General features: G+C 27.8%; 3 protein-coding genes and 1 long non-coding RNA gene across 4 annotated transcripts in view; all 4 read left to right on the top strand.

Moving 5' to 3' along the window:
• LOC124826970 (PR5-like receptor kinase) overlaps nucleotides 1-2,226 on the top strand; it is a 3,411-nt gene extending 1,185 nt beyond the window's left edge. Inside the window, exons 4-6 of the mRNA XM_047299942.2 lie at nucleotides 305-469; nucleotides 549-605; nucleotides 808-2,226. Coding sequence (XP_047155898.2) covers nucleotides 305-469; nucleotides 549-605; nucleotides 808-1,886 — 1,301 coding nt within the window. The 3' untranslated portion in view covers nucleotides 1,887-2,226. The remainder of the gene's footprint in view (nucleotides 1-304; nucleotides 470-548; nucleotides 606-807) is intronic.
• Nucleotides 2,227-5,186: 2,960 nt separating this feature from the next.
• Nucleotides 5,187-5,711, top strand: LOC148199885 (uncharacterized). Its single transcript, XR_015786304.1, has 3 exons — nucleotides 5,187-5,324; nucleotides 5,438-5,503; nucleotides 5,661-5,711. It is a non-coding gene; the product is annotated as an uncharacterized LOC148199885 (long non-coding RNA).
• A 6,206-nt stretch (nucleotides 5,712-11,917) lies between these two features.
• LOC124829095 (LEAF RUST 10 DISEASE-RESISTANCE LOCUS RECEPTOR-LIKE PROTEIN KINASE-like 2.5) lies at nucleotides 11,918-13,322 on the top strand. Its single transcript, XM_088114450.1, has one exon. It carries the CDS (start codon nucleotides 12,093-12,095, stop codon nucleotides 12,966-12,968), a length of 876 nt encoding a protein of 291 aa, XP_087970576.1. The 5' UTR covers nucleotides 11,918-12,092; the 3' UTR covers nucleotides 12,969-13,322.
• Nucleotides 13,323-14,978: 1,656 nt separating this feature from the next.
• Nucleotides 14,979-22,141, top strand: LOC124821097 (LEAF RUST 10 DISEASE-RESISTANCE LOCUS RECEPTOR-LIKE PROTEIN KINASE-like 2.5). Its single transcript, XM_088114448.1, has 6 exons — nucleotides 14,979-15,178; nucleotides 15,256-15,321; nucleotides 17,902-17,970; nucleotides 18,726-18,932; nucleotides 19,907-19,975; nucleotides 20,943-22,141. Exons 1-6 carry the CDS (start codon nucleotides 15,007-15,009, stop codon nucleotides 22,010-22,012), a joined length of 1,653 nt encoding a protein of 550 aa, XP_087970574.1. The 5' UTR covers nucleotides 14,979-15,006; the 3' UTR covers nucleotides 22,013-22,141.
• The last annotated feature ends 478 nt before the right edge of the window (nucleotides 22,142-22,619 follow it).

Raw genomic sequence — 22,619 nt, 5'->3', positions numbered from 1 at the left:
TAATATTTTTACTAACCACAAAAGTATTAACACTACTTACTAGTCATGTTTGATAAACAAATTTTTAGAATGATGCTTTTTTTTAAAAACAGTAACTTTTAACTCAGCATAAATAAAATAAACTGGGTAACTTTATACGAGGAAAACATTGAATAATCTGAATAGCTAAATTATCATCTTTTCTTATATTTCTTTTTTGTCTATTCTAAATATATATTTATATGTATATCTTCAACAATTATTTGCTGAAAAATTATATAAGCGTGTATTAATTAATAATTTTGAACCAAAAATTGCTGAATAGTTTGCAAGGGTAAAAGTTGTGTTATTACAACAAACTCAACATCCCAGACATCAGTATCGCCTGTGTCGTCACCAAATTTAAAGTCACCCTCGCCGTCGCCGTCGCCGTTATCATCACTACCGACGCTTTCACCAAGATCATCACCAATTTCATCACCAGTAACAGGTTTGTTTTACCATTCTTTCTTCTAATTTTTTTTGTTGTCACTGCTTAGTTTTTTTACTGTCACTGCTTATTGTTGCAGATTACACATACACAAATAAACACCACCGGAGAAGGATAATTATAATTATTATTATAGGTAAAAGATCCATTATCCTTATCTTCTATTTCATTATTTTATGAGTTGCATTTTTGATAAATCTATAATTCATCTGCCAATGAAATGGAAAGTAAGCTAGTACTTTTAATTATTAACCACTTTCATTATATATCTAGATGAAGAGAATTCTACAAGAATTTTGCATTAATTTAGATATAATATTTATTTTTTATATTAACAGGTGTGGTAAGTGCGGTAACTGGAGGACTTTTCTTCATACTTTGTTGTGTTAGACGTAAGTCTTCAACCCGACTGTTCAAATTTTGTTTTACCACAAACAGTGATTCAAATGTCGAAGCTTTCTTAAGAAATCATGGAGCCATAGCGCAGAAAAGATACAAATTTTCAGAAGTGAAGAAAATGACTAATTCATTCAAAGTTAAACTTGGTCAAGGTGGTTTTGGTACAGTATACAAAGGAAAACTACACACGGGTAGCCCTGTGGCTGTAAAGTTACTGAAAGCATCCAAAAGAAATGGTGAAGAGTTCATCAATGAGGTTGCCAGCATCAGTAGAACATCCCATGTTAATATTGTCTCACTTGTTGGATTTTGTTTGGAAGGCCCCAAAAAGGCTCTCATCTATGAGTTTATGGCTAATGGTTCTTTGGATAAGTTCATCTACAACAGAGGGCCAGAAAATATTGTATCTTTGACCTGGGAGAATTTATATCAAATTGCCATAGGAATAGCTCGAGGGTTGGAGTACTTGCACAGAGGCTGCAACACTAAAATCTTGCATTTTGACATAAAGCCACATAATATTCTTTTGGACGAGAATTTTTGTCCTAAAATATCAGATTTCGGACTAGCAAAGCTCTGTCCCAGGAATGAAAGCATTATTTCTATGTCTGATAAAAGAGGAACAATGGGGTATTATGCTCCTGAAATGGTCAATAGACATTTTGGTGGAGTTTCACAAAAGTCTGATGTGTACAGTTATGGAATGATGCTACTGGAAATGGTAGGAGGAAGGAAGAACATTAATCCTGAAGCTAGTCATAAGAGTGAGATATACTTCCCACATTTTGCATACAGAACACTTGATGTGGATAATGATGTGAGACCATATAAAGTGATGAATGCAGAAGAAGATGAGATTGCAAAGAGAATGACTGTAGTTGGCTTATGGTGCATTCAATCGCTTCCAAATGATAGACCTACAATGAGCAGAGTGGTAGATATGTTGGAAGATAACATGAATTCCTTGGAAATGCCTCCAAAACCTCTGTTTTCTTCTCCTACTAGATCAGAAACATAATCTTCCTCCTGAAATTGGTATCGTTGCATTTTGGTAAAATCTTTCTAGTTATATTGTAAGGAGGATTGCTCAACTAATTTGTTTAGTACTATTCTGGAAAGCAAATGCATCTCATGTGTTTGTTAAATTGCCACTACATGATTGCTGAAGCTAGACCAATTGTGTATGATAACTTTCTTTTTACAAGGTAAATTTTAGTGGATAAGTGGTAAAAAGGTTCCGACAGAAGTGTTACTGAAAAGTGAAAACCACACGGACTAGTGAAACTAAAGATGTAGCTTCAAACCTTGTAATAGGATTTATGACAAGATTATGCAACTATTGAGAACTGTTTCTTCGACTTCTTTCTTCTCTTTTTCTCTGATGAGTTATATTTATCCTCTGTTTATTTAGTTATTTTAATTCATAATCAATAGGTTTCTCCTCTCTGAATTTTCAAACGTTAGTGATTGAGATTGGGGTTTTAAATAAAAATATTATGAGAAATAAAAACAAATATGAAGTATGTAATTTAGAAAAAAAAAATCAGACTCGATAAAAATACTAATAACTCCTGTAGATATAGTTTAATTACCTTTTCAATTTATTCGAAAGATCAATTTCATTGATCTACTTTTAAAAGGGTTGAATTTAATTTATTAATATTTCAAAAAGTTTGACATTATCATTTCTGCTAAATCAAGTTCGTGGAATCTTTGTCTGCGGCGGTATAAATTCCGAAGTAATTATACGTGACTTTTTTCATGTAATAAATCATTTCTGAATTTTATGAATGTGAATAGATTATTAAAATATTTTATTTTTAAACTAGACTCTTTTACATAATTTCTTGTGGTGAAGATTAAATTTTTATCCTGTTTTTTCTACTTTCGTATGTTGTTTATTGCTAAAATTATATTAATTGAAGAAGGAATTCTTAACAACATTTTTTTTCTAGTTTTCTATAGATTTTTATATTTATTTAAAATAAATTCCTTTATTAAAAATTTAATATTTTTAAAAACTTATATAATATAAATTTAAAATATATTTTTAATTTAAAATTTATAAATTAATTAGGAATAAAACATTTGAATGGTGATTATAATAAATAAAATAATTTAAATATATTATAATTGTAAAACTCTAGAAAATGATATTTTAGAAGTGATGATAGTTTAAAAATAGTGAGAGTCGGTTATTTTAATATTAAATGAGTTACTTATAAATAGTTTTGTTATAAACTAGTTTCATTATTTTAAAACATCATTTTTCTAGAAATCACTTTTCTCGAGTTCTCGACCTTCAAATTCTAGCTACTAAGTCATCTGTTTGACGATGTGTCTAGGCGATCACTACGACAAGGTTTATCGATCCATCCGACCAATTTCTAGTTTAGAGAAAGTAAGTTTCGTTCCCCTTTTTCTCTTTCGTTCTTAGTTTGAGATATTGCGCGATAATTTTTGACGCATGAATTTCATACTATTTTTTTTCTAATTCTTTGTCAATCTAAGGTCCTATAAAGACTCTTTCCTTGTTCAATTCGGTTTTTTGTAAGTGTTTTTAAAGTTCCTTATGCAGAAAGCAAATGATTCATTCTTAGAGTTTCGTAACTTCGGTGTAAGATAAAGGAAGCTAAATGTTTGACTTTAAATTATGTTTATGCTGTAAATTATACAACATCAAGAGGAGGTACTCTGAAGCACCAACCTTCTTCTTCCACCACTACTGCTAACGAGGCAGTTGTTTGCCTCACACAAGCACTAGAGCAACGTGACCGGAAAATCATTGATTTAGAGGAGAGTTTACAAACTTTAAGGCCCTGGTCATGAGAGTGCTGCCTGAAACTGCAGAGCTTCAGTTCATTGTCCCTCCGACCCAGCGACCCTCCCGTCACCTGCCGTCCTAGAGCAGCCCACATCAGTCTACCCCACTCCAGTCCAACCCATAGTAGTCCAACTTGCACTAGGCCAGCCATCTATAGAGCAACAGGATGATAAAGATCATTCTGATGATGATTATGTAGATTATTAGTCTTTTGTTGTTGAACATAGTTATTAGAACATTTTAATGTTAGAACATTATGATTAAGCTATGTTACATTTGCTCATGTCTTTCAAACATATACATTGTTGGTTTAGATGAATATAATACAAGTTCTTACATTTTATATTGTTTACTCCATCAATGATGATTGGATGATTCTATGATGCATATGATGGAGGCCTATTTGTGATTTGAAAATGTTATTCAGGTCTGTCTGTATTGTGAAAATCTTATGGAGGATTTATGTAGTTGGATAACAAATACAAATTTTACACCATTTTGCCTGGTAGTTACCGAAGACTTTTGCCCTTCGATAACTACCGAAGGGTAAAAGTCGTCGGTAATAATTATCAACAACGAATTTATCGACGGATAAATGATCATCGCTAAGCCATCGGTAATGTGTCATTACCGACAAATTTTGACATTTTCAAGGGATCATAATCGTTGATAATGTCTTGTTTTTGGTAAAATGTATATTTCTTTGGTTAAATGATTTATATAATAATTTTTGTGTGTAATAAATTAGAAAAATATGATTAAATAATAAGGGATTGTACATGAAAATATTTGAAAATAAATTAACATAAAGTTAAAAATTAGTAACATGTAAAACATTTAGATTTATTTAAGAAAAAACTATTTAAAAAATTAGTAAGATGTAAAACATTTAAAAAAAAGTTTTATTTAGAAAAATATAAAAATTTAAAATATAGAAAAATATAAAAATTCTCAATAGAATTTTATAAAAAAAATTAAAATACAAAAGGTATAAAGTTCAAAAATTCAAATTAGATAATTATTAACCGAGCCAGAAAAAAGAAAGGTAGAGTTTGATATTTTGTTTGTCTGGGTGAAAGTTCAAAGTTTGATCATTGACTGGTTAAAACGTAAACAAATTGAAGTCTGTAAGCTATATACGTGCTTTTGAAATAATTTATTTTATTGGTAAATGTATGAGATTTCCGTTGATAATCCTGATCTTTCCACATGTCTCTCAGTCTCCTTCTCTTCAATCTCTTTCTTCTGCATAAACTTAGGATTTTATAGTACGAACAACATAATACTATAAATCGGAAATAGTTAATAATGATTTGACTTGGTCGAGGAAAAGAGGTAGAGTGTGTGTGGTCCCTTCTTGGGTTCTTTCTAACTGGAGAGAAATTTCCAGTATCTTTCAACTTTATTATTACATATTAAAACCTAGACATTATTGGATTTACTCTAATTGACCTTGGAATTTCTCTTTAAAACGTAAGACAGACACTTAGCTATTTCCTATGTATGCTAATGCATTGAAACTAAACATGTCCCGCAGACTCACTCTCTTCTTTCTGTTCTCTGCAACTGCAGCAACGCTTCTTTTTCTAACTACATGTGATGTGAACTTCAGCACTTCGTATATGCTTCTGGGTACGTATAGATCCATGCAACCACATATATCAGAAGAAATCGTGCATGTATAAACATAGTTTTTCTTTTCCTTGATTCAACTAAAACCATACTATTGATGGTACTGGTTGCAGGTCAAATCCACTCAAAAATTGTAAACAAAGTCGGTGATCTTTTCATGCCATGTGTCGGTAGAAAAAGTAAGTCGTGATGCAAAACTTCGGAACTTTACGATTGGAATAGTTTTAAAGATGATAGTAGCTGGCAATTTTATTTTATCGAGACAAGAACGAAAAGTTTTAGAATTAGAATTTATTTATTAAAATAGTTTATAATTTCTTTTAAAATTGTATACAGATTGTTGCAGCCTACGCAGGACTCTGGCACAGACTATTGAAACTTACGAAAGTAAGTATTTGTTATTTAGCAAAGTATTGATGTTTATCCATAACATCTCTTTTTAATAATTTTAATATTATTATAAAAATATTATAAATTTAATAAATAAAAATAGTTAATTTAAAAAATATATAAATAATATCAAAATTTATATACAATAACCTTCGAAAACTAAGAGTATTTATACAGAGGTTGAGGATTTTAAGAAATTTTTACAAAATATCAATTATTTAAGAAACGTGCTCTTATAGTCTATATATAACTACTTTCACTATGGGACACTTCTCCACTTATATTATTTATTTACATTAATTAGGTGATCGTTAAGAAAAGAAACACAGATAAACATACAAATAAATAGAAGAATAAATTAATTTTACTAAAGAAACAAATATATAATTTAAATAAAAAATATGTCAATTTTACTTTCAAATCAAGTAAAATATAAACATATACATAGACTCTATACTTGATCATCCGAATACATATATTAATGTCAAACTCTAGTAAGTTTTGCAAAAAAAAAAAAGACTTTGTACTACTCTTCATGTCATAACTTACTCTTCTTTACGTGAAATTAGGTAGTTATTGAAGTGTCAAGATAACCCCCAATATGAGATCTCTATATCGATTTATATACTACTTGAAACAACCACAAGAACTTTTCCTTGAAATTCTTTTCACAACAATCTTTAACCATACAACAATGTTTATCAACCAGAAAACATCCATAAATTCCACACAAGTAGACATTGAATCTATATAAATTAGTCAAAATCAAACAATAATTAGAAAGCACAGAAAACATAAAATGACCTGAAACAAGGCGCCTAATAAGCTAGGTCTCTCGCCCAACGAATTAACGAGAAAAAGGGTCTAGAAGGAAAAAAGTGGATTCAGCGCCACCAAGAGCCACGCAATGCCCGAAAAACATAAGCTCACTGACTTAGACAACGCTCAACGACCAAAAGTGTCGCTTACTGCTTAAAAAAAGCACATGAACTTTACAACAGTCAGCGCCCTAGAGCCTATTGGCTCTTTGACTTTGCAGTGCTCAGCATCACAGAGGACTGCTTAACACCACACTAGAAAATAGAAACCTTAGAATCTTAATCTGATTACACTCAAGACCTATCCAAATGGCCAAATTGGTATTCTTGATACTATGATTGATTCAAAAACATGTTTAAACCCTACATTGACTACCAATTTGCCCAATTGGCCAATTATTCAGTTCATTAAATCAAACCAAAACCAGCATAGCCCAAACAACAAACTAAACATACCAAAGGACCAAATTTCAACAATTCAAGTAGCTACCCAAGTCCTAAACTGCACAAACTCAGACTTCTAACATCAAACTCATTCACTAAACAATCCTCACAAAATTTCACCTGTCAAACCACTGATTCTAAGCCAATTTCGAACTAGGTCTTAAACCTATCACCAAAACAAAGTTCATAAGCCAAATGACCAATTAAAAACAGAAATTATATCATTCACAGATCATTAAAACGAATTACAGTTCAATAAGCTATCTACAACAAGAATTCACCATATCAAATTACCAATTTCAACATATCACACAATCCAATATCATAGAATTCAAAATAGATTTTAATAATGATTCCATACAATTACTACATTCAAACTCAGGTTATCACTAAAACCTTGCAAATAAGATATTTAACTTCTCTTATACTTGCTAGAAGCTCAACACGTTCTATAAGACTTAAAACTGCTCCCACGACTCAAAGAAATCTATTTATACCTATAGATCACATAATCATGATCAAGGTACATCATTATAATCACTGATCAGTTGATAACCTAATAGAAGACTTAGATGACACATGTGATAAAACCAACATTGTTTGCATTGAAAAACGTAAAACTAGATAAAAGAACATAAACTAAATTACTCTTTTGAAAGAATTGATTGGATAAAATTGAAGATCTTGTTATAATAATCACTTAAACACTTTTTGATCTTTAAACTGATCAACAACAAATGAAAAGGCTTAGAGACAAAATAAAAAGCTCTAAAAGAACATGTTTTAGAAATATGATATATTTCTATATAATGAAAATTTTTAACCAAATTTTATTTATACTTTTGAATTTTTTAACATCAAAATAAGAAAATCTCATTATTTAAAACATTCTAGAATATTCTATTTTCTAGACTTTAAAAACAAATAATAAAAAATAATATCAAATAAACGTAAAAAAAATATATATAATGTAAAAGTATTATTATTATTTGTCCTTTCTTATTCATTATATTCTATTAATTTTTTGGAAACAGTACATTATATTAATATCAATAAAATTAAATATATTATGAAAATTATGTTTTATTTTTAAATTAAATTATAATATATTTATTTTTTATATTTTTAAAAATTAATGAAAAATAAAATTATAATTTTCATCTATTGTTTGTTAAAAAGATATTTTACATTAATTTTTATAAAATATAGAAATTAAATGTTTTATAATTTAATTTACAAATATATAATCATTTATAATAATTCTGAAATATATTTAATTCATATTAATATTTAATAATGTCTTTATATATAAACTTTTTGATAACCCTTTTTGATGGAAGTATTTATGTTTTGAAAATCAATAATAATATTAGTATGGTTCGCGGTTTAAAAAACATTTAATATCGTTAGGCAAGAACAACTTATTCATACACTTGTTTTAAGTATGAAATCTTAATACAATCAAATTTTACATCAAACTTTAAAATAAAAATAAAGTTATATAATAATAAAAATAAAGTAAAGCAGGTAACTTTATTCGAGAAAATCAATGACTAATCTGAGTTGTTAAATTACCATCTCTGTTTTTGTTTTCTGTCATCTATTTTCTAAATATATTTATATGTATATCTTCAATAATTATTCGCAGAAAAAAATTACATGATGCATTAATAATTTTGAAGCAAATACTGCTAAACAGATTGCAATGGTGGAGTTTGTACTATCACAGCGCCCACTTCATTGGACGCGTCGAGGAATTCGCAATATACAAGGTCATCGCAACTATCGTCACCGCAAACATCACCACCACATACACTACAATCAGTACCAGTACCAGCACCAGCGCGTGGAAATTTTGATAATCCAGGTATATTTTATCATTTTTTCTTCGAATTTAGATAATTAAAACTCTCACAACCACACCTTTTAAGTGAATGTTATAATTAAAAACAATTCATTCTATAATTTTAATTTTTTTAAAACTTATATTAAAAGGAATTTGAAATATTTTATAAGAAAATAGGTTCATTTTATTAATAAGCTTTAAAAAAATTAAAATTATAGGATTTTAGGGGACTAGTTGAATTAATTAAAATTAGGTAATTTTATATTTCATTTAAAAAATATTAAGAATTCAAAATATTTTGTATTCTCAATTTTATATCATTTATTTTTTTACTCTTTCGTAAACTCAATCAATATTATCATAATGTCAACTTCAGTGATAAAAGCAGAGAAATCAAGATATTGCTATTAGTGTTAAATTGAGTGACTCAAATTCATATTAGTCTGTTGATTATGGGATGGTAGATTAGGTAGGACGACTGATTTAAGAAAATTTTGTTCCACTATTTTGTTTTATAGATTTATTATTGTATAATAAAATTGGATTGTCTTCTTGAACCATCTACAATTATAAAAGTTGAAAATAAAATTATTAATCTATATAACTAAACAAACAAATTAATTCAGCATTCAAATTATTTAATCATTATCAAATATTATTTTAATATTTAAAAATATCAAATTATTAATTTACATAATTAAAAGTAAGAAATAATTATAATAAAAAATTATGAAAAATTGTAAAAGAAAAAAATATAATTATTGTTAATGACTAACGTGTCAACTTCTTTTAAAAAATTTAAATATTTGAATAACGAGTTAAGTGAGATAAGTTAAGTTTAACCTACATTTAAAAATAATTAATTTTTTTATAAATGCGGGTAAAGGTTTCTTTAGAACTAAAGTTAATTTAAGGTTTAGGTTTAGATTTAAAGTTTAGGGTTTTTAAGTTATTTTATTGTCGGTTTTACAACATCTTTATTTTTTAACCAAAAATATTAGTTTTCCTAGTTTACTTTAATGTATTTTTAAACTAAACTCAAACAAAGTTGTTTTATAATTTGTGTTAGTTAATGTAAATTGTTATATTTTTTTCATATCAATTATATTTATTTATTGTATGCTGAACTTATTTCTCAAGTTAATTAAGATTTTTTATACAATATTGGTAGAACTATTTTTTGGTTAATATTAAGTATAATTTCTTTATTGATGTAAATAAGGAATATTTTTTATTTATATTATAAAGATTATTTTTATTACTGTTATAAAATACTATTATTTTTACTTCATATTAAACAGAGCTTTCTTAGATATCTGGGATATTATTCAGATTATGAGAACTTAAGTTTTTTAGTTGATGTCTAGCATAACTATTCTTTTCTTATTATTAATATAAATACCAATTTTCTTTTGCTAACATTATCTAAAATTATGGTTAATATTAAATGAAAACAATTTTAATTAAAATTAATAAAAAATTATTGAAAATTTTAATATATTTTAATTAAAAAATAACATCTTTGACTAAAAAACATTATCAATATTACGAAATAATTTGAGATGAGATAAATTTAAATTTAATTTATTTAAATATTTTTAAAAATTGTGAAATTCCTTGCTAGATTTATGATTAGTTGTAATTATGAACGTAATTTATATTCATGGTTAAGTGATTGCCGTAAAATATGACATTTTCCTCCAACATCCTTCCAAAAAAGACTCATACAACAGTTTTAAGAACTCCTATGACTAAGCTCATTTTTATTATCACTACTTATTGTTGCAGGTGGCACATATAGTTCAAATGACGACCACGCCAAATGGATAATTATTGTAGGTAATACATATTCATTATCCCTTTATATCTTCTATTTCATTATTTTATGACTTACAGTCATGATAAATCTTTAATCCATTTCACAATCAAATACAAAGTAAATTAGTTTTTTTATAATTATTAACATTTTTATTATATATCTAAATGGCAAGGAATCTAAAATAGTTTTGTATATTAGTTTATATACAAAAGTTGTTTTATATATTTACTACAGGAAAAAAAATACTAATATACTTCTAAATCAATATCAACAAGATTTTTCTTGTGCTTCCTTTGTGCAACATTAACGCAAACACACCATTCCATTGTCTTTGACAATCCTTCCTTCGTTTCATCTACAAACTCCCATTTTCTTGTAACACATAACAAATTCCTCATTACATGCCCATTCTTCAAGTTACACCCTGACAATTATATTTCCTCAATTATCACTTGAGTTGTGATCATATCTATGTCACTTTTAAATTGTGTTTCCCTTTAAATTTGCATGTTCTAATACCATAATAAATATGACAGAAAATTGTTTCTTAATTAATTTGTTATCTTATTTTATATTCAACATCGCCTTCAATATTTATCCATTCCTAAATCAACCCAAATCAATATCATCTCTTACCCATATATTTTAACTCTTAAAAAGTAATTAATAATGCAAACAATATTTTCTCTGATATATGCAACAATTTCACCTAGAGTTTAAACTAAAAATCTAGATGGATTACATAACAATAATCACATCAAACTAAAAAAATGTTATATTCATTTCTAATTAACCTCCGTATTATTTGAAATAGAAAATTGACCTTCCGAATAAGTCATCGGAGAATTAACAACTGTAATTTTATTCTTATCAATGTTAAATTTAATGAAGTCTTTGTTATGAACCAACCATTCTAAAATGTATGCTATTTGGAAAAGAGTGTAAATAATTTATACTACAATAGACCCACAAAGGAACTTCTTGTGCTTGTAATGCATGGTCACAGATCACGCCGAGCAATTGACTTTAGTTTATAAGAAAATCACTATAAGGTTGGAAATTAAGGTAGAATGGTTATATAGGTTAAAGTTATCGTGAGTAGTACACAATCCTTAAGTCTAACAGTTTCACCATTCAACTTCAAAACAGAGCATTTGGTGGAGGTTTAGAAGGCATTTTATCATTAACAAACATAACTTAAGTTTCACAGAAAAGATCTGCATGTTATAAAAACACATCTATGGTTTCTTAATATCTTATATTTCTTAACAGGTGTTGTAAGTGCAGTAATTGGAGGATGTTTATTCATATTTTGTTGTGTTAGACGTAAGTCTTCAACCCGACTGTTCAAATTTCGTTTTACCAGAAACAATGATTCAAATATTGAAGCATTCTTAAGAAATCATGGAGCCATAGCACAGAAAAGATACAAATTTTCAGAAGTGAAAAAAATGACCAATTCATTCAAAGTTAAACTTGGTCAAGGTGGTTTTGGTACAGTATACGAAGGAAAACTACTAACGGGTAGCCCTGTGGCCGTAAAGTTACTGAAAGCATCCAAACGAAATGGTGAAGAGTTCATCAATGAGGTTGCCAGCATCAGTAGAACATCTCATGTTAATATTGTCACACTTGTTGGATTTTGTTTGGAAGGCTCCAAAAAGGCTCTCATCTATGAGTTTATGGCTAATGGTTCTTTGGATAAGTTCATCTACAACAGAGGGCCAGAAAATATTGTATCTTTGACCTGGGAGAATTTATATCAAATTGCCACAGGAATAGCTCGAGGGTTGGAGTACTTGCACAGAGGCTGCAACACGAAAATTTTACATTTTGACATAAAGCCACATAATATTCTTTTGGACGAGAATTTTTGTCCTAAAATATCAGATTTTGGACTAGCAAAGCTCTGTCCCAGGAATGAAAGCATTATTTCTATGTCTGATAAAAGAGGAACAATGGGGTATTATGCTCCTGAAATGGTCAATAGACATTTTGGTGGAGTTTCACAAAAGTCTGATGTGTACAGTTATGGAATGATGCTACTGGAAATGGTAGGAGGAAGGAAGAACATTAATCCAGAAGCTAGTCATACGAGTGAGATATACTTCCCACATTTTGCATACAGAACACTTGATGTAGATAATGATGTGAGACCATATGAAGTGATGAATGCAGAAGAAGATGAGATTGCAAAGAGAATGACTGTAGTTGGCTTATGGTGCATTCAATCACTTCCAAATGATAGACCTACAATGAGCAGAGTGGTAGAAATGTTGGAAGGTAACATGAATTCTTTGGAAATGCCTCCAAAGCCTCCTTCTTGATCAGAAACATAATCTTCCTCCTGAAATTGGTATTATTGTATTTTGGTAAAATCTTTCTAGTTATAATGTAAAAGGAGGATCGCTCAACTCATTTGTTTAGTACTATTCTGGAAAGCAAATGCATCTCATGTGTTTGTTAAATTGCCACTACATGATTGCTGAAGCTAGACCAATTGTGTATGATAACTTTCTTTTTACAAGGTAAATTTTAGTGGATAAGTGGTAAAAAGGTTCCGACAGAAGTGTTACTGAAAAGTGAAAACCACACGGACTAGTGAAACTAAAGATGTAGCTTCAAACCTTGTAATAGGATTTATGACAAGATTATGCAACTATTGAGAACTGTTTCTTCGACTTCTTCTCTTTTTCTCTGATGAGTTATATTTATCCTCTGTTTATTTAGTTATTTTAATTCATAATCAATAGGTTTCTCCTCTCTGAATTTTCAAACTGTTAGTGATTGAGATTGGGGTTTTAAATAAAAATATTATGAGAAATAAAAACAAATATGAAGTATGTAATTTAGATAAAAAATAAAAATCGGACTCAATAAAAAATACTAATAACTCCTGTAGATATAGTTTACTTTTGCTATTTATTCAAAAGATCAATTTCATTGATTTACTTTTAAAAGGGTTGAATTTAATCTATTAATATTTTAAAAAGTTTGACATTATCATTTCTGCTAAATCAATTTGGTGGAATCTTTGACTGCGTCGGTTTAAATTGCGAAGTAACTATACCGTGACCTTTTTCATGTAATAAATCATTTCTGAGTTTTATTGATATGAATAGATTATTAAAAAAAAAAATTAAACTAGACTCTTTTGCATGCTTTCTTGAGGTGAAAGATTAAATTTTTATCATGTTTTTTTGTACTTTTGTAGGTTGTTTATTGCTAAAATTATATTATTTGAGGAAGGAATTCTTAACTACATTATTTTTTTGTTTTATATATATTTGTATATTTATTTATAATAAATTACTTTATTAAAATTTTAATTTTTTTATAAACTTATATGAATATAAATTTAAAAAATATATTTACTTTAAAATTTATAAATTAATTAGGAATAAAAAATTTGAAGAGTGATTACAATAAATAAGATAATTTAAATATATTATAATTACGGTAATAGAAAAATTATCACAATAAAATGTTGTACTTATGATTATATTTTATAAAATTAATTTTGATAAATGTATATTTATTTGGTTAAAATAATTTATATTGTGTGTAATAAATTAGAAAAGTAAAATTAAATAATAATACGATTGTAGATGATAATATTTGAAAATAAAATTAACATAAAGTTAAAAATTAGTAACAAATGTAATTTAGATTTATTTATAAAAAATTAGTAATATAAATGTAAAACATTTAAAAAAAATTATTTAGAAAAATATATAAATTTTAAAATATAGAAAAATATAAAAATTCTTAATAGAATTTTATAAAAAAATTTAAAATACAAAAGGTATAAAATTCAAATTAGATAATTATTAACCGAGCCATAGAAAAAAAAGAAAGGTAGAGTTTGATATTTTGTTTGTCTGGGTGAAAGTTCAAAGTTTGATCATTGACTGGTTAAAACGTAGACAAATTGAAGTCTGTAAGCTATGCACGCGTTTTTGAAAGAATTTATTTTGTTGGTAATGTATGAGTTTTTGGGTTGATAATCCTGATCTTTCCACGTGTCAGTCTCCTTCTCTTCAATCTTTTTTCCTCCATAAACTTACGAATTTTAGTATGAAGAACATAATATGATATAATGAAATGGCTCATATTACTAACATAAAATCTTGTCACCACAATTTACTGAGTAAGGAACTCTTTGAAAATGTGAATACAGTGCTTGTTAAGTTGACTTTGATAGGTAAAAAAGCCAGAGTGTGGTCCCTTCTTGTTTCTAGGTGGAGAGAAATTTCGAGTATCTTTCAACTTTATTACACATTAAAACATATACTTTATTGGATCTACTCTAATTGACCTTGGAATTTCTCTTTAAAACGTAAGACAGACACTTAGTTATTTCCTATGTATGCTAATGCATTGAAACTAAACATGTCCCGCAGACTCACTCTCTTCTTTCTGTTCTCTGCAACTGCAGCATGGCTTCTTCTTCCAACTACATGTGATGTGAACTTCAGCACTTCGTCTATGCTTCTGGGTGCGTATAGATCCATGCAACCACATATCAGAAGAAATCGTACGTACATGTATACGCACAGGTTTTTCGTTTCCTTGATTCAACTAAAAGCATACTATTGATGGTACTGGTTGCAGGTCAAAACCACTCAAAAATCGGAAACAAAGTCGGTGATCTTTTCATGGCATGTTTCGGTAGAAAAAGTAAGTATCCTTATATATATATTAAGCAGTTTTAATTATGCATCTTCAAAATTAGTGAGTCAAAAAAAGGAAAGTTAGTGAGTCCCAGCAGACAAAATTTTGTATATAAAAGATTGAGGAGTGGAATATTTCTCTAAACAATTACTCTAAAGTTAGTGAAGATGGAGTACGAAAACTAGGATTAAATAATTATCCAAAATTATTTAAAAAAATGCTTAAAGACGAGGAAATAAAGGCAAAGTGAAAGAATGAGAAAAGACAGTGAAAGAGGGAGAAGAGTGATGCAGAAGATAACGTACGTGCGCAGGTAGAAGAGGTCCCAGACCACTTTTTGAGTTTTTCTTACTTTAGTTATATGTCGTATTCGATTAAATTCACTAAATTTAAGTAGAAGTAAATTATATTTAACCTTTTTATAGAGATTTTAAATGGGTAAACAGTGTACGCAACCAAAAGGAAGTAATTTTTTATTTTATCATTTGTTTTAATAACTAATGACAATGCATAAATTAAATATACTATTTTTATAATAATTGTTTAAAATTTATTAATATAAATTTTTTATTGATTATTGATAGAATTTTTATAATAATAGTAATAATAGTATATAAAATAAACTCTTTATTTCATTTTAATAAATAAACAAACCTTTTAAGCACAATTTTTTGTTCTCTTCGTGGCTCTTAATACCATGAAAAACTAATTCTGATGCAAAACTTCGGGACTTTACTATTTGAATAGTTAAAAAGATGATAGCTGGCCATTTTATTTTATCTAAAAAGCTAATAATTAATTACCTTTAAAATTGAGAGACAATAACGAAATTTTAGAATTAGAATTTGAATATTTAATAAAATAGTTTATATATATATATATTTTAAATACTATACAGGTGATTTTATACTTAATTATTCAGATACATATTTTGATATAATACTTAATTATTCAGATACATATTTTGATATAGAACTTTACTCAAGATGTGTACTCTTAGTAGTATTTTATATTTTGTAGAATCATAAACACGAGGTTATCACTTTACTACTCAAGAAATCATAAATATGAGGTCATCACTCTACTGTTCACGAGGTTATTCTTTCATGCTTAAGATTAAAAGTTTAGGGCAAAGATCTCCTATCATTCTTTGTCATTCATTTCCCCACTTCATTTATGTCTACATGAATTGAATGATTGGTAGAATATCATGATATCTCATTCTAGAGTCTGATTTGTCAAGCATACACTGACAACTTTTCAAAATATAAAATTTCTTCTTGAAATTCTCTCAATATCCAGATCACACATAATCATATCAAAGATATCATATATTTATTCATACAATCATTATACTTACCAGTAGTAATAAAAAATAATACAAAGTAATACCAAATTATCAAGAAACTCCACCAAAAATCAGAATTCAAAACTAGCATTCATTTGCAAGAATGACGCTTAACGTCATTCTTCTTGTAAAATGGCTTGCTCAATGGGATCATTTTGTCACTAAATGAAATGAACTTAAATTGGTTCGAGCCCTATAGTGAGAAGTGACGCCCAGTGGTATCATGTCATCGGTCAACACCAGACCATTTGCAAATATGGTCGCTCAATGAGAAAGTGAGCACTCAGTGGTCTGGAACAAAATTGCTTCTAGACTTGCATAACCAAGCTTGCGTTCAGTACCACACCAGTGTCTTTCAACGTCATATAATAAAAAAGTCAACTCAAATGTGTGATTAGGGAACTAGGAACCTATTAAAAAGATCAAATTGGTATTTCTAACTTAGTGTTTGATTCAAAAACAGTTTTAAATGTTATAGTGCATATCAACTTACTCAAATTGTTGGATTCTCGGTTCATCAATTCAACACCAATTCAAAGAACACTCAATCATGTATCACACACAAATTACATATTAATTCAACCATCAATATCATAAATTAATTCAATCAATATCAAACAAGACAAATATGCATACTCAAATTCTTAAAGCATTAGAACAAAGTAAAAAAATTTCCTTACCTAACAAATAACCAAATAGAGATCCTAAAATAGTTTCGGAAGTACAAGAAACTCTATCTATTCAACAAAAATATGATCAAGACACATTATTAAGACTACTAATCAGTTAAGAATCTTATAAAAGACTCAAACCCCACATACAAGCTTAAATCATCCACATTAAAAAAAAAACGTTAAGACTAAATTTTGATAAATTAAAGCTTATTTATAAAATAACTAAATTTTAGTTTTGAAGAAAGAAAATTTAGAATAATAACATAATTTTAGATAATAAAACTTATTTATAAAATTTTTATTTATATTTAAATATTAAAATAACTAAATTTAATATTTAAAATACACTGTCACATCAAAAAAATAATTTTCTATACTGTTATAGGAGGATACTTTACTGTTTGAATAGTTTTAAAGATGATAGTAGCGGGCAATTTTATTTTGTCTAAAAAAACATATGATAATGACCTTTAAAAATGTTACAGAGAGAAGAACGAAAGCTTTTGAATTAGAATTTAAATATTTATTAAAATAGTTTAGAATTTCTTTTAAAATTGTATACAGATTGCAGCAGCCCCCACAGGAGTCTGGCAGAAACTAGTGTTATTAACCAGACTGTTGCTACTCACCCGAGTAAGTCTTCTTCCACTCATATTCATTTTGTTTTTATTAATATTCTGTCAACAATACATAATAAGATTAAATATGTTATTAAATTATTATAAAATATTATGATTTTTAAATTAAATTATAATATATTTAGTTTTTATAAGTTATTGTTTGTTAAAAAATATTTTACATTAATCTTTATAAACTACAGAAATTAAATGTTTTGTAATTTAATTTAAAAATAAAATATAATATTTTATAATAATTTAAAAACAAAAATCATATTTAATGCATATTAATATTTAACAATGTTTTTATATATAAACTTTTTGGTAACTTTTTGTATGGAAGTATTTATTTTTTAAAATTAATATTATTAATATAACTTACAGTTTGTAAGGTTAAAAGTACTTAATATCATTAAGTATGAGAACTTATTCACACATTTTTTATATATTAAAACTTAACGATATCGAGATCTTAAATCGTATTATTATAAAAACAAAACTATAATTAACCTATAAAACTAAAAATAAAATAATATTAACATTTATTTATATAATTTAAATTGATCTTATTTTTAGACTTGGACTTCTATCAATAAAACAATTTTATTAGAAAAAATCAATGACTAATCTGAGTTATTAAATTACCATCTCTCTTTTTTTTTGTCGTCTATTTTCTAAATATATTTATATGTATATCTTCAATAATTATTCGCAGAACAAAATTGCATTGCATGCTGTATTAATAGTTTTGAAGCAAATACTGCTAAACAGATTGCAACGATAGTCGAGCTTGTGTTATTATCAACTACGTAACATCGCAGGGATTCATATCGCCCGTGTCGACACCAGATTTAAAGTCACCGCCGCCACGGTCACCGCCACTACGGTCACCGCTGCAATCATCACCACCACATACACGACGATCACGATCAATTTCTTTACCACCAGGATCGGCACCAGCACCAGCGCCAGATTCAGGTATATTTTATCATTCTTTCTTCTAATTTAGATAATTAAAGCTCTCAACGATAACATTACCTTTTAAGTAAATGTTATGATTAAAATGAATTCATTGTGGGAGGGAAAGAAATATAATTTTTAAAGGAATTTGAAATGTTTCATAAGAAAATAGGTTCATTTTTATTAATAAGTTTAAAAAAAATTAAATTATAGAATTTTAGGGTAGTAGTTGAACGAATTAAAATTAAGTAACTTTATAATTCATTTTTAAAAAAATATTAAGAATTCAAAACAATTTGTATTCTCAAATTTGTGTCATTTAGTTTTTTATTCTCCCGTAAACTCAATCAATATTATTATAATGTCAACTTGACTGACAAAAGCGATAAATCAATATATTATTGTAGTGTTAAATTGGGTGAGTGCAATTCATGAGTTAGTTTATTTTAACTTTGGCTCACTTTTTTTAGCTCGACTTGATAAGTAGATGATTCATTAAGGATACTTTGATCTATTTATTTTATTATATATATTTATTATTATATAATTAAAATGAATTAACTTGAATTATCTATTATGAGAGTATTCAAATTATTATAAAAATAGAAATTGAAAAATGAAAGTATCAATTTACAACAATTAACTGAAAATAATTTTAGTTAAAATTAATTGAAAAAAAATAGATTTTTTTAATAAAATTTAATTAAAAAATAATATCAATCAAGTTTGATTAAAGAAACATTATCAATATTATGAAATAATTTGAGATGAGATAAATTTAAATTTAATTTACTTAAATATTTTAAATATTGTGAAACTTACAAGATTTATGATTGTAATTATGAGTAATATTTATCTTCATTATGGTCATGATTGCTGTAAAATATGATGTTTTCCTCATATAACCTTCCAAAAAGACTCATTACAACAGTTTAAGAACTGTTTTTTATTATCACTAAGCTCTTTTTTATTTTTACTACATATTGTTGCAGATGGCACATATAGCTCACATAACGACCAGGTCAATTGGATAATTATAATTATAATTATAATTATTGTAGGTAATAGATTCATTATCCTTTTATATCTTCTATTTCTTTATTTTATCAGTTACATTCTTGATAAATCTTTAACCCATTTGCCAATCAAATATACAGTAAACTAGTTTTTAATCATTAATATTTTTATTATATATCTAAATGACAAGGAATCTACAATAATTTTGCATTAGTTTATATACAAGAGTTGTTTTCTATATTTACTCCAAGCCAAAAAAAATGCTAATACACTTCTAAATCAATATCAAAAAGATTTTTCTTAGATTTTGCCTGTAGATCAAATATATAACAATTATATATCACTCCTAAATAAATTAGTGCACAAAAATAATAGGTGTCCAACTTGATCATTAAGAAAAGAAAATGTGATTTACCAAGAATTTGAATAAAGTATCAGTTAATTGTGTATAGGTTATTACATATAAGTTGGTTTCATTAAAAATTTCATCTCAAACAATGTAATAATCAATTTCTTTGTCCATTCATGGAAGACTAGGTTTTTAACAAAATAAAGGGTTACTTTATTATAACAAAAAGACATACATTGGCTAAGAGTGTGGGGAAGATAAAATATTTTTTAACCATTTAATTCATTAATAATGGTTGCCAATGAATGAATATTGATAAGAGAGTATCATTTGTTTCTTTATCAAACATATCTTACCCATATTTTAACTCTTAAAAAGTAATTAATAATGCAAACAATATTTTCTCTAATATATGCAACAATTTCACCTAAAGTTTAAACTAAAAATCTAGATGGATTATGTAACAGTAAGTTATTGTGAGTAGTACACAATCATTAAGTCTAACAGTTTCACCATTCAACCTCTTCAAGCAATCAAAACAGAGCATATGGTGGAGGTTTAGAAGGCATTTTATAACAAACATAACTTTAAGTTTCACAGAAAAGATCTGCATGTTATAAAATCATATCTATGGTTTCTTAATATCTTATATTTCTTAACAGGTGTTGTAATTGGAGGATGTGTCTTCATATTTTGTTGTTTTAGACGTAAGTCTTTAACCCGACTGGTCAAATTTCGTTTTACCAGAAACCATGATTCAAATATTGAAGCATTCCTAAGAAATCATGGAGCCATAGCACAGAAAAGATACAAATTTTCAGAAGTGAAAAAAATGACCAATTCATTCAAAGTTAAACTTGGTCAAGGTGGTTTTGGTACAGTATACGAAGGAAAACTACTAACAGGTAGCCCTGTGGCCGTAAAGTTACTGAAAGCATCCAAAAGAAATGGTGAAGAGTTCATCAATGAGGTTGCCAGCATCAGTAGAACATCTCATGTTAATATTGTCACACTTGTTGGATTTTGTTTGGAAGGCTCTAAAAAGGCTCTCATCTATGAGTTTATGGCTAATGGTTCTTTGGATAAGTTCATCTACAACAGAGGGCCAGAAAATATTGTATCTTTGACCTGGGAGAATTTATATCAAATTGCCATAGGAATAGCTAGAGGGTTGGAGTACTTGCACAGAGGCTGCAACACTAAAATTTTACATTTTGACATAAAGCCACATAATATTCTTTTGGACGAGAATTTTTGTCCTAAAATATCAGATTTTGGACTAGCAAAGCTGTGTCCCAGGAATGAAAGCATTATTTCTATGTCTGATAAAAGAGGAACAATGGGGTATTATGCTCCTGAAATGGTCAATAGACATTTTGGTGGAGTTTCACAAAAGTCTGATGTGTACAGTTATGGAATGATGCTACTGGAAATGGTAGGAGGAAGGAAGAACATTAATCCTGAAGCTAGTCATACGAGTGAGATATACTTCCCACATTTTGCATACAGAAGACTTGATGTGGATAATGATGTGAGACCATATGAAGTGATGAATGCAGAAGAAGATGAGATTGCAAAGAGAATGACTGTAGTTGGCTTATGGTGCATTCAATCACTTCCAAGTGATAGACCTACAATGAGCAGAGTGGTAGAAATGTTGGAAGGTAACATGAATTCTTTGGAAATGCCTCCAAAGCCTTTGTTTTCTTCTCCTTCTAGATCAGAAACATAATCTTCCTCCTGAAATTGGTATTATTGCATTTTGGTAAAATCTTTCTAGTTATAATGTAAAAGGAGGATCGCTCAACTCATTTGTTTAGTACTATTCTGGAAAGCAAATGCATCTCATGTGTTTGTTAAATTGCCACTATATGATTGCTGAAGCTAGACCAAATATTGTTAATGATAACTTTCTCTTAACAAGCTAAATTGAAGTGGATAACTGATAAGGCTCTAACACAATAACAACTTTACAAAGATATAGCTGAAAAGTGAAAACCACAGAAGCTAGTGAAACTAAAGATGGCTCCAAAGTTGTAATGGGATTTATGGGGAGAAGGAGGACAATACTAGGCAACTGCCGAGAATTATTTCAACTTCTCTTTTCATCTGATGAATTATATTTGTCTTTATCCATTTAGTTCTTTTTCTTCGTAATCAATATGTTTTCTAACATCCCATTTTAATAGTTTTAACACTAAAAAAAATTACATATCCAATAATAAGAAAACAATTACTTAAAATAAGACATATTACAATTATCCAAGCATAAACATAACACCAAAAATATATAAACAATATCCTACATTAGGGTTAGTTTTATTACACTGATCTACATG

This window comes from Vigna umbellata, chromosome 4, assembly GCF_029865625.1.
Source record: "Vigna umbellata cultivar VRB3 chromosome 4, Vumbellata_1.0, whole genome shotgun sequence".
NCBI lineage: Eukaryota > Viridiplantae > Streptophyta > Magnoliopsida > Fabales > Fabaceae > Vigna > Vigna umbellata.
This window is presented reverse-complemented; position numbering and strand designations above follow the sequence as displayed.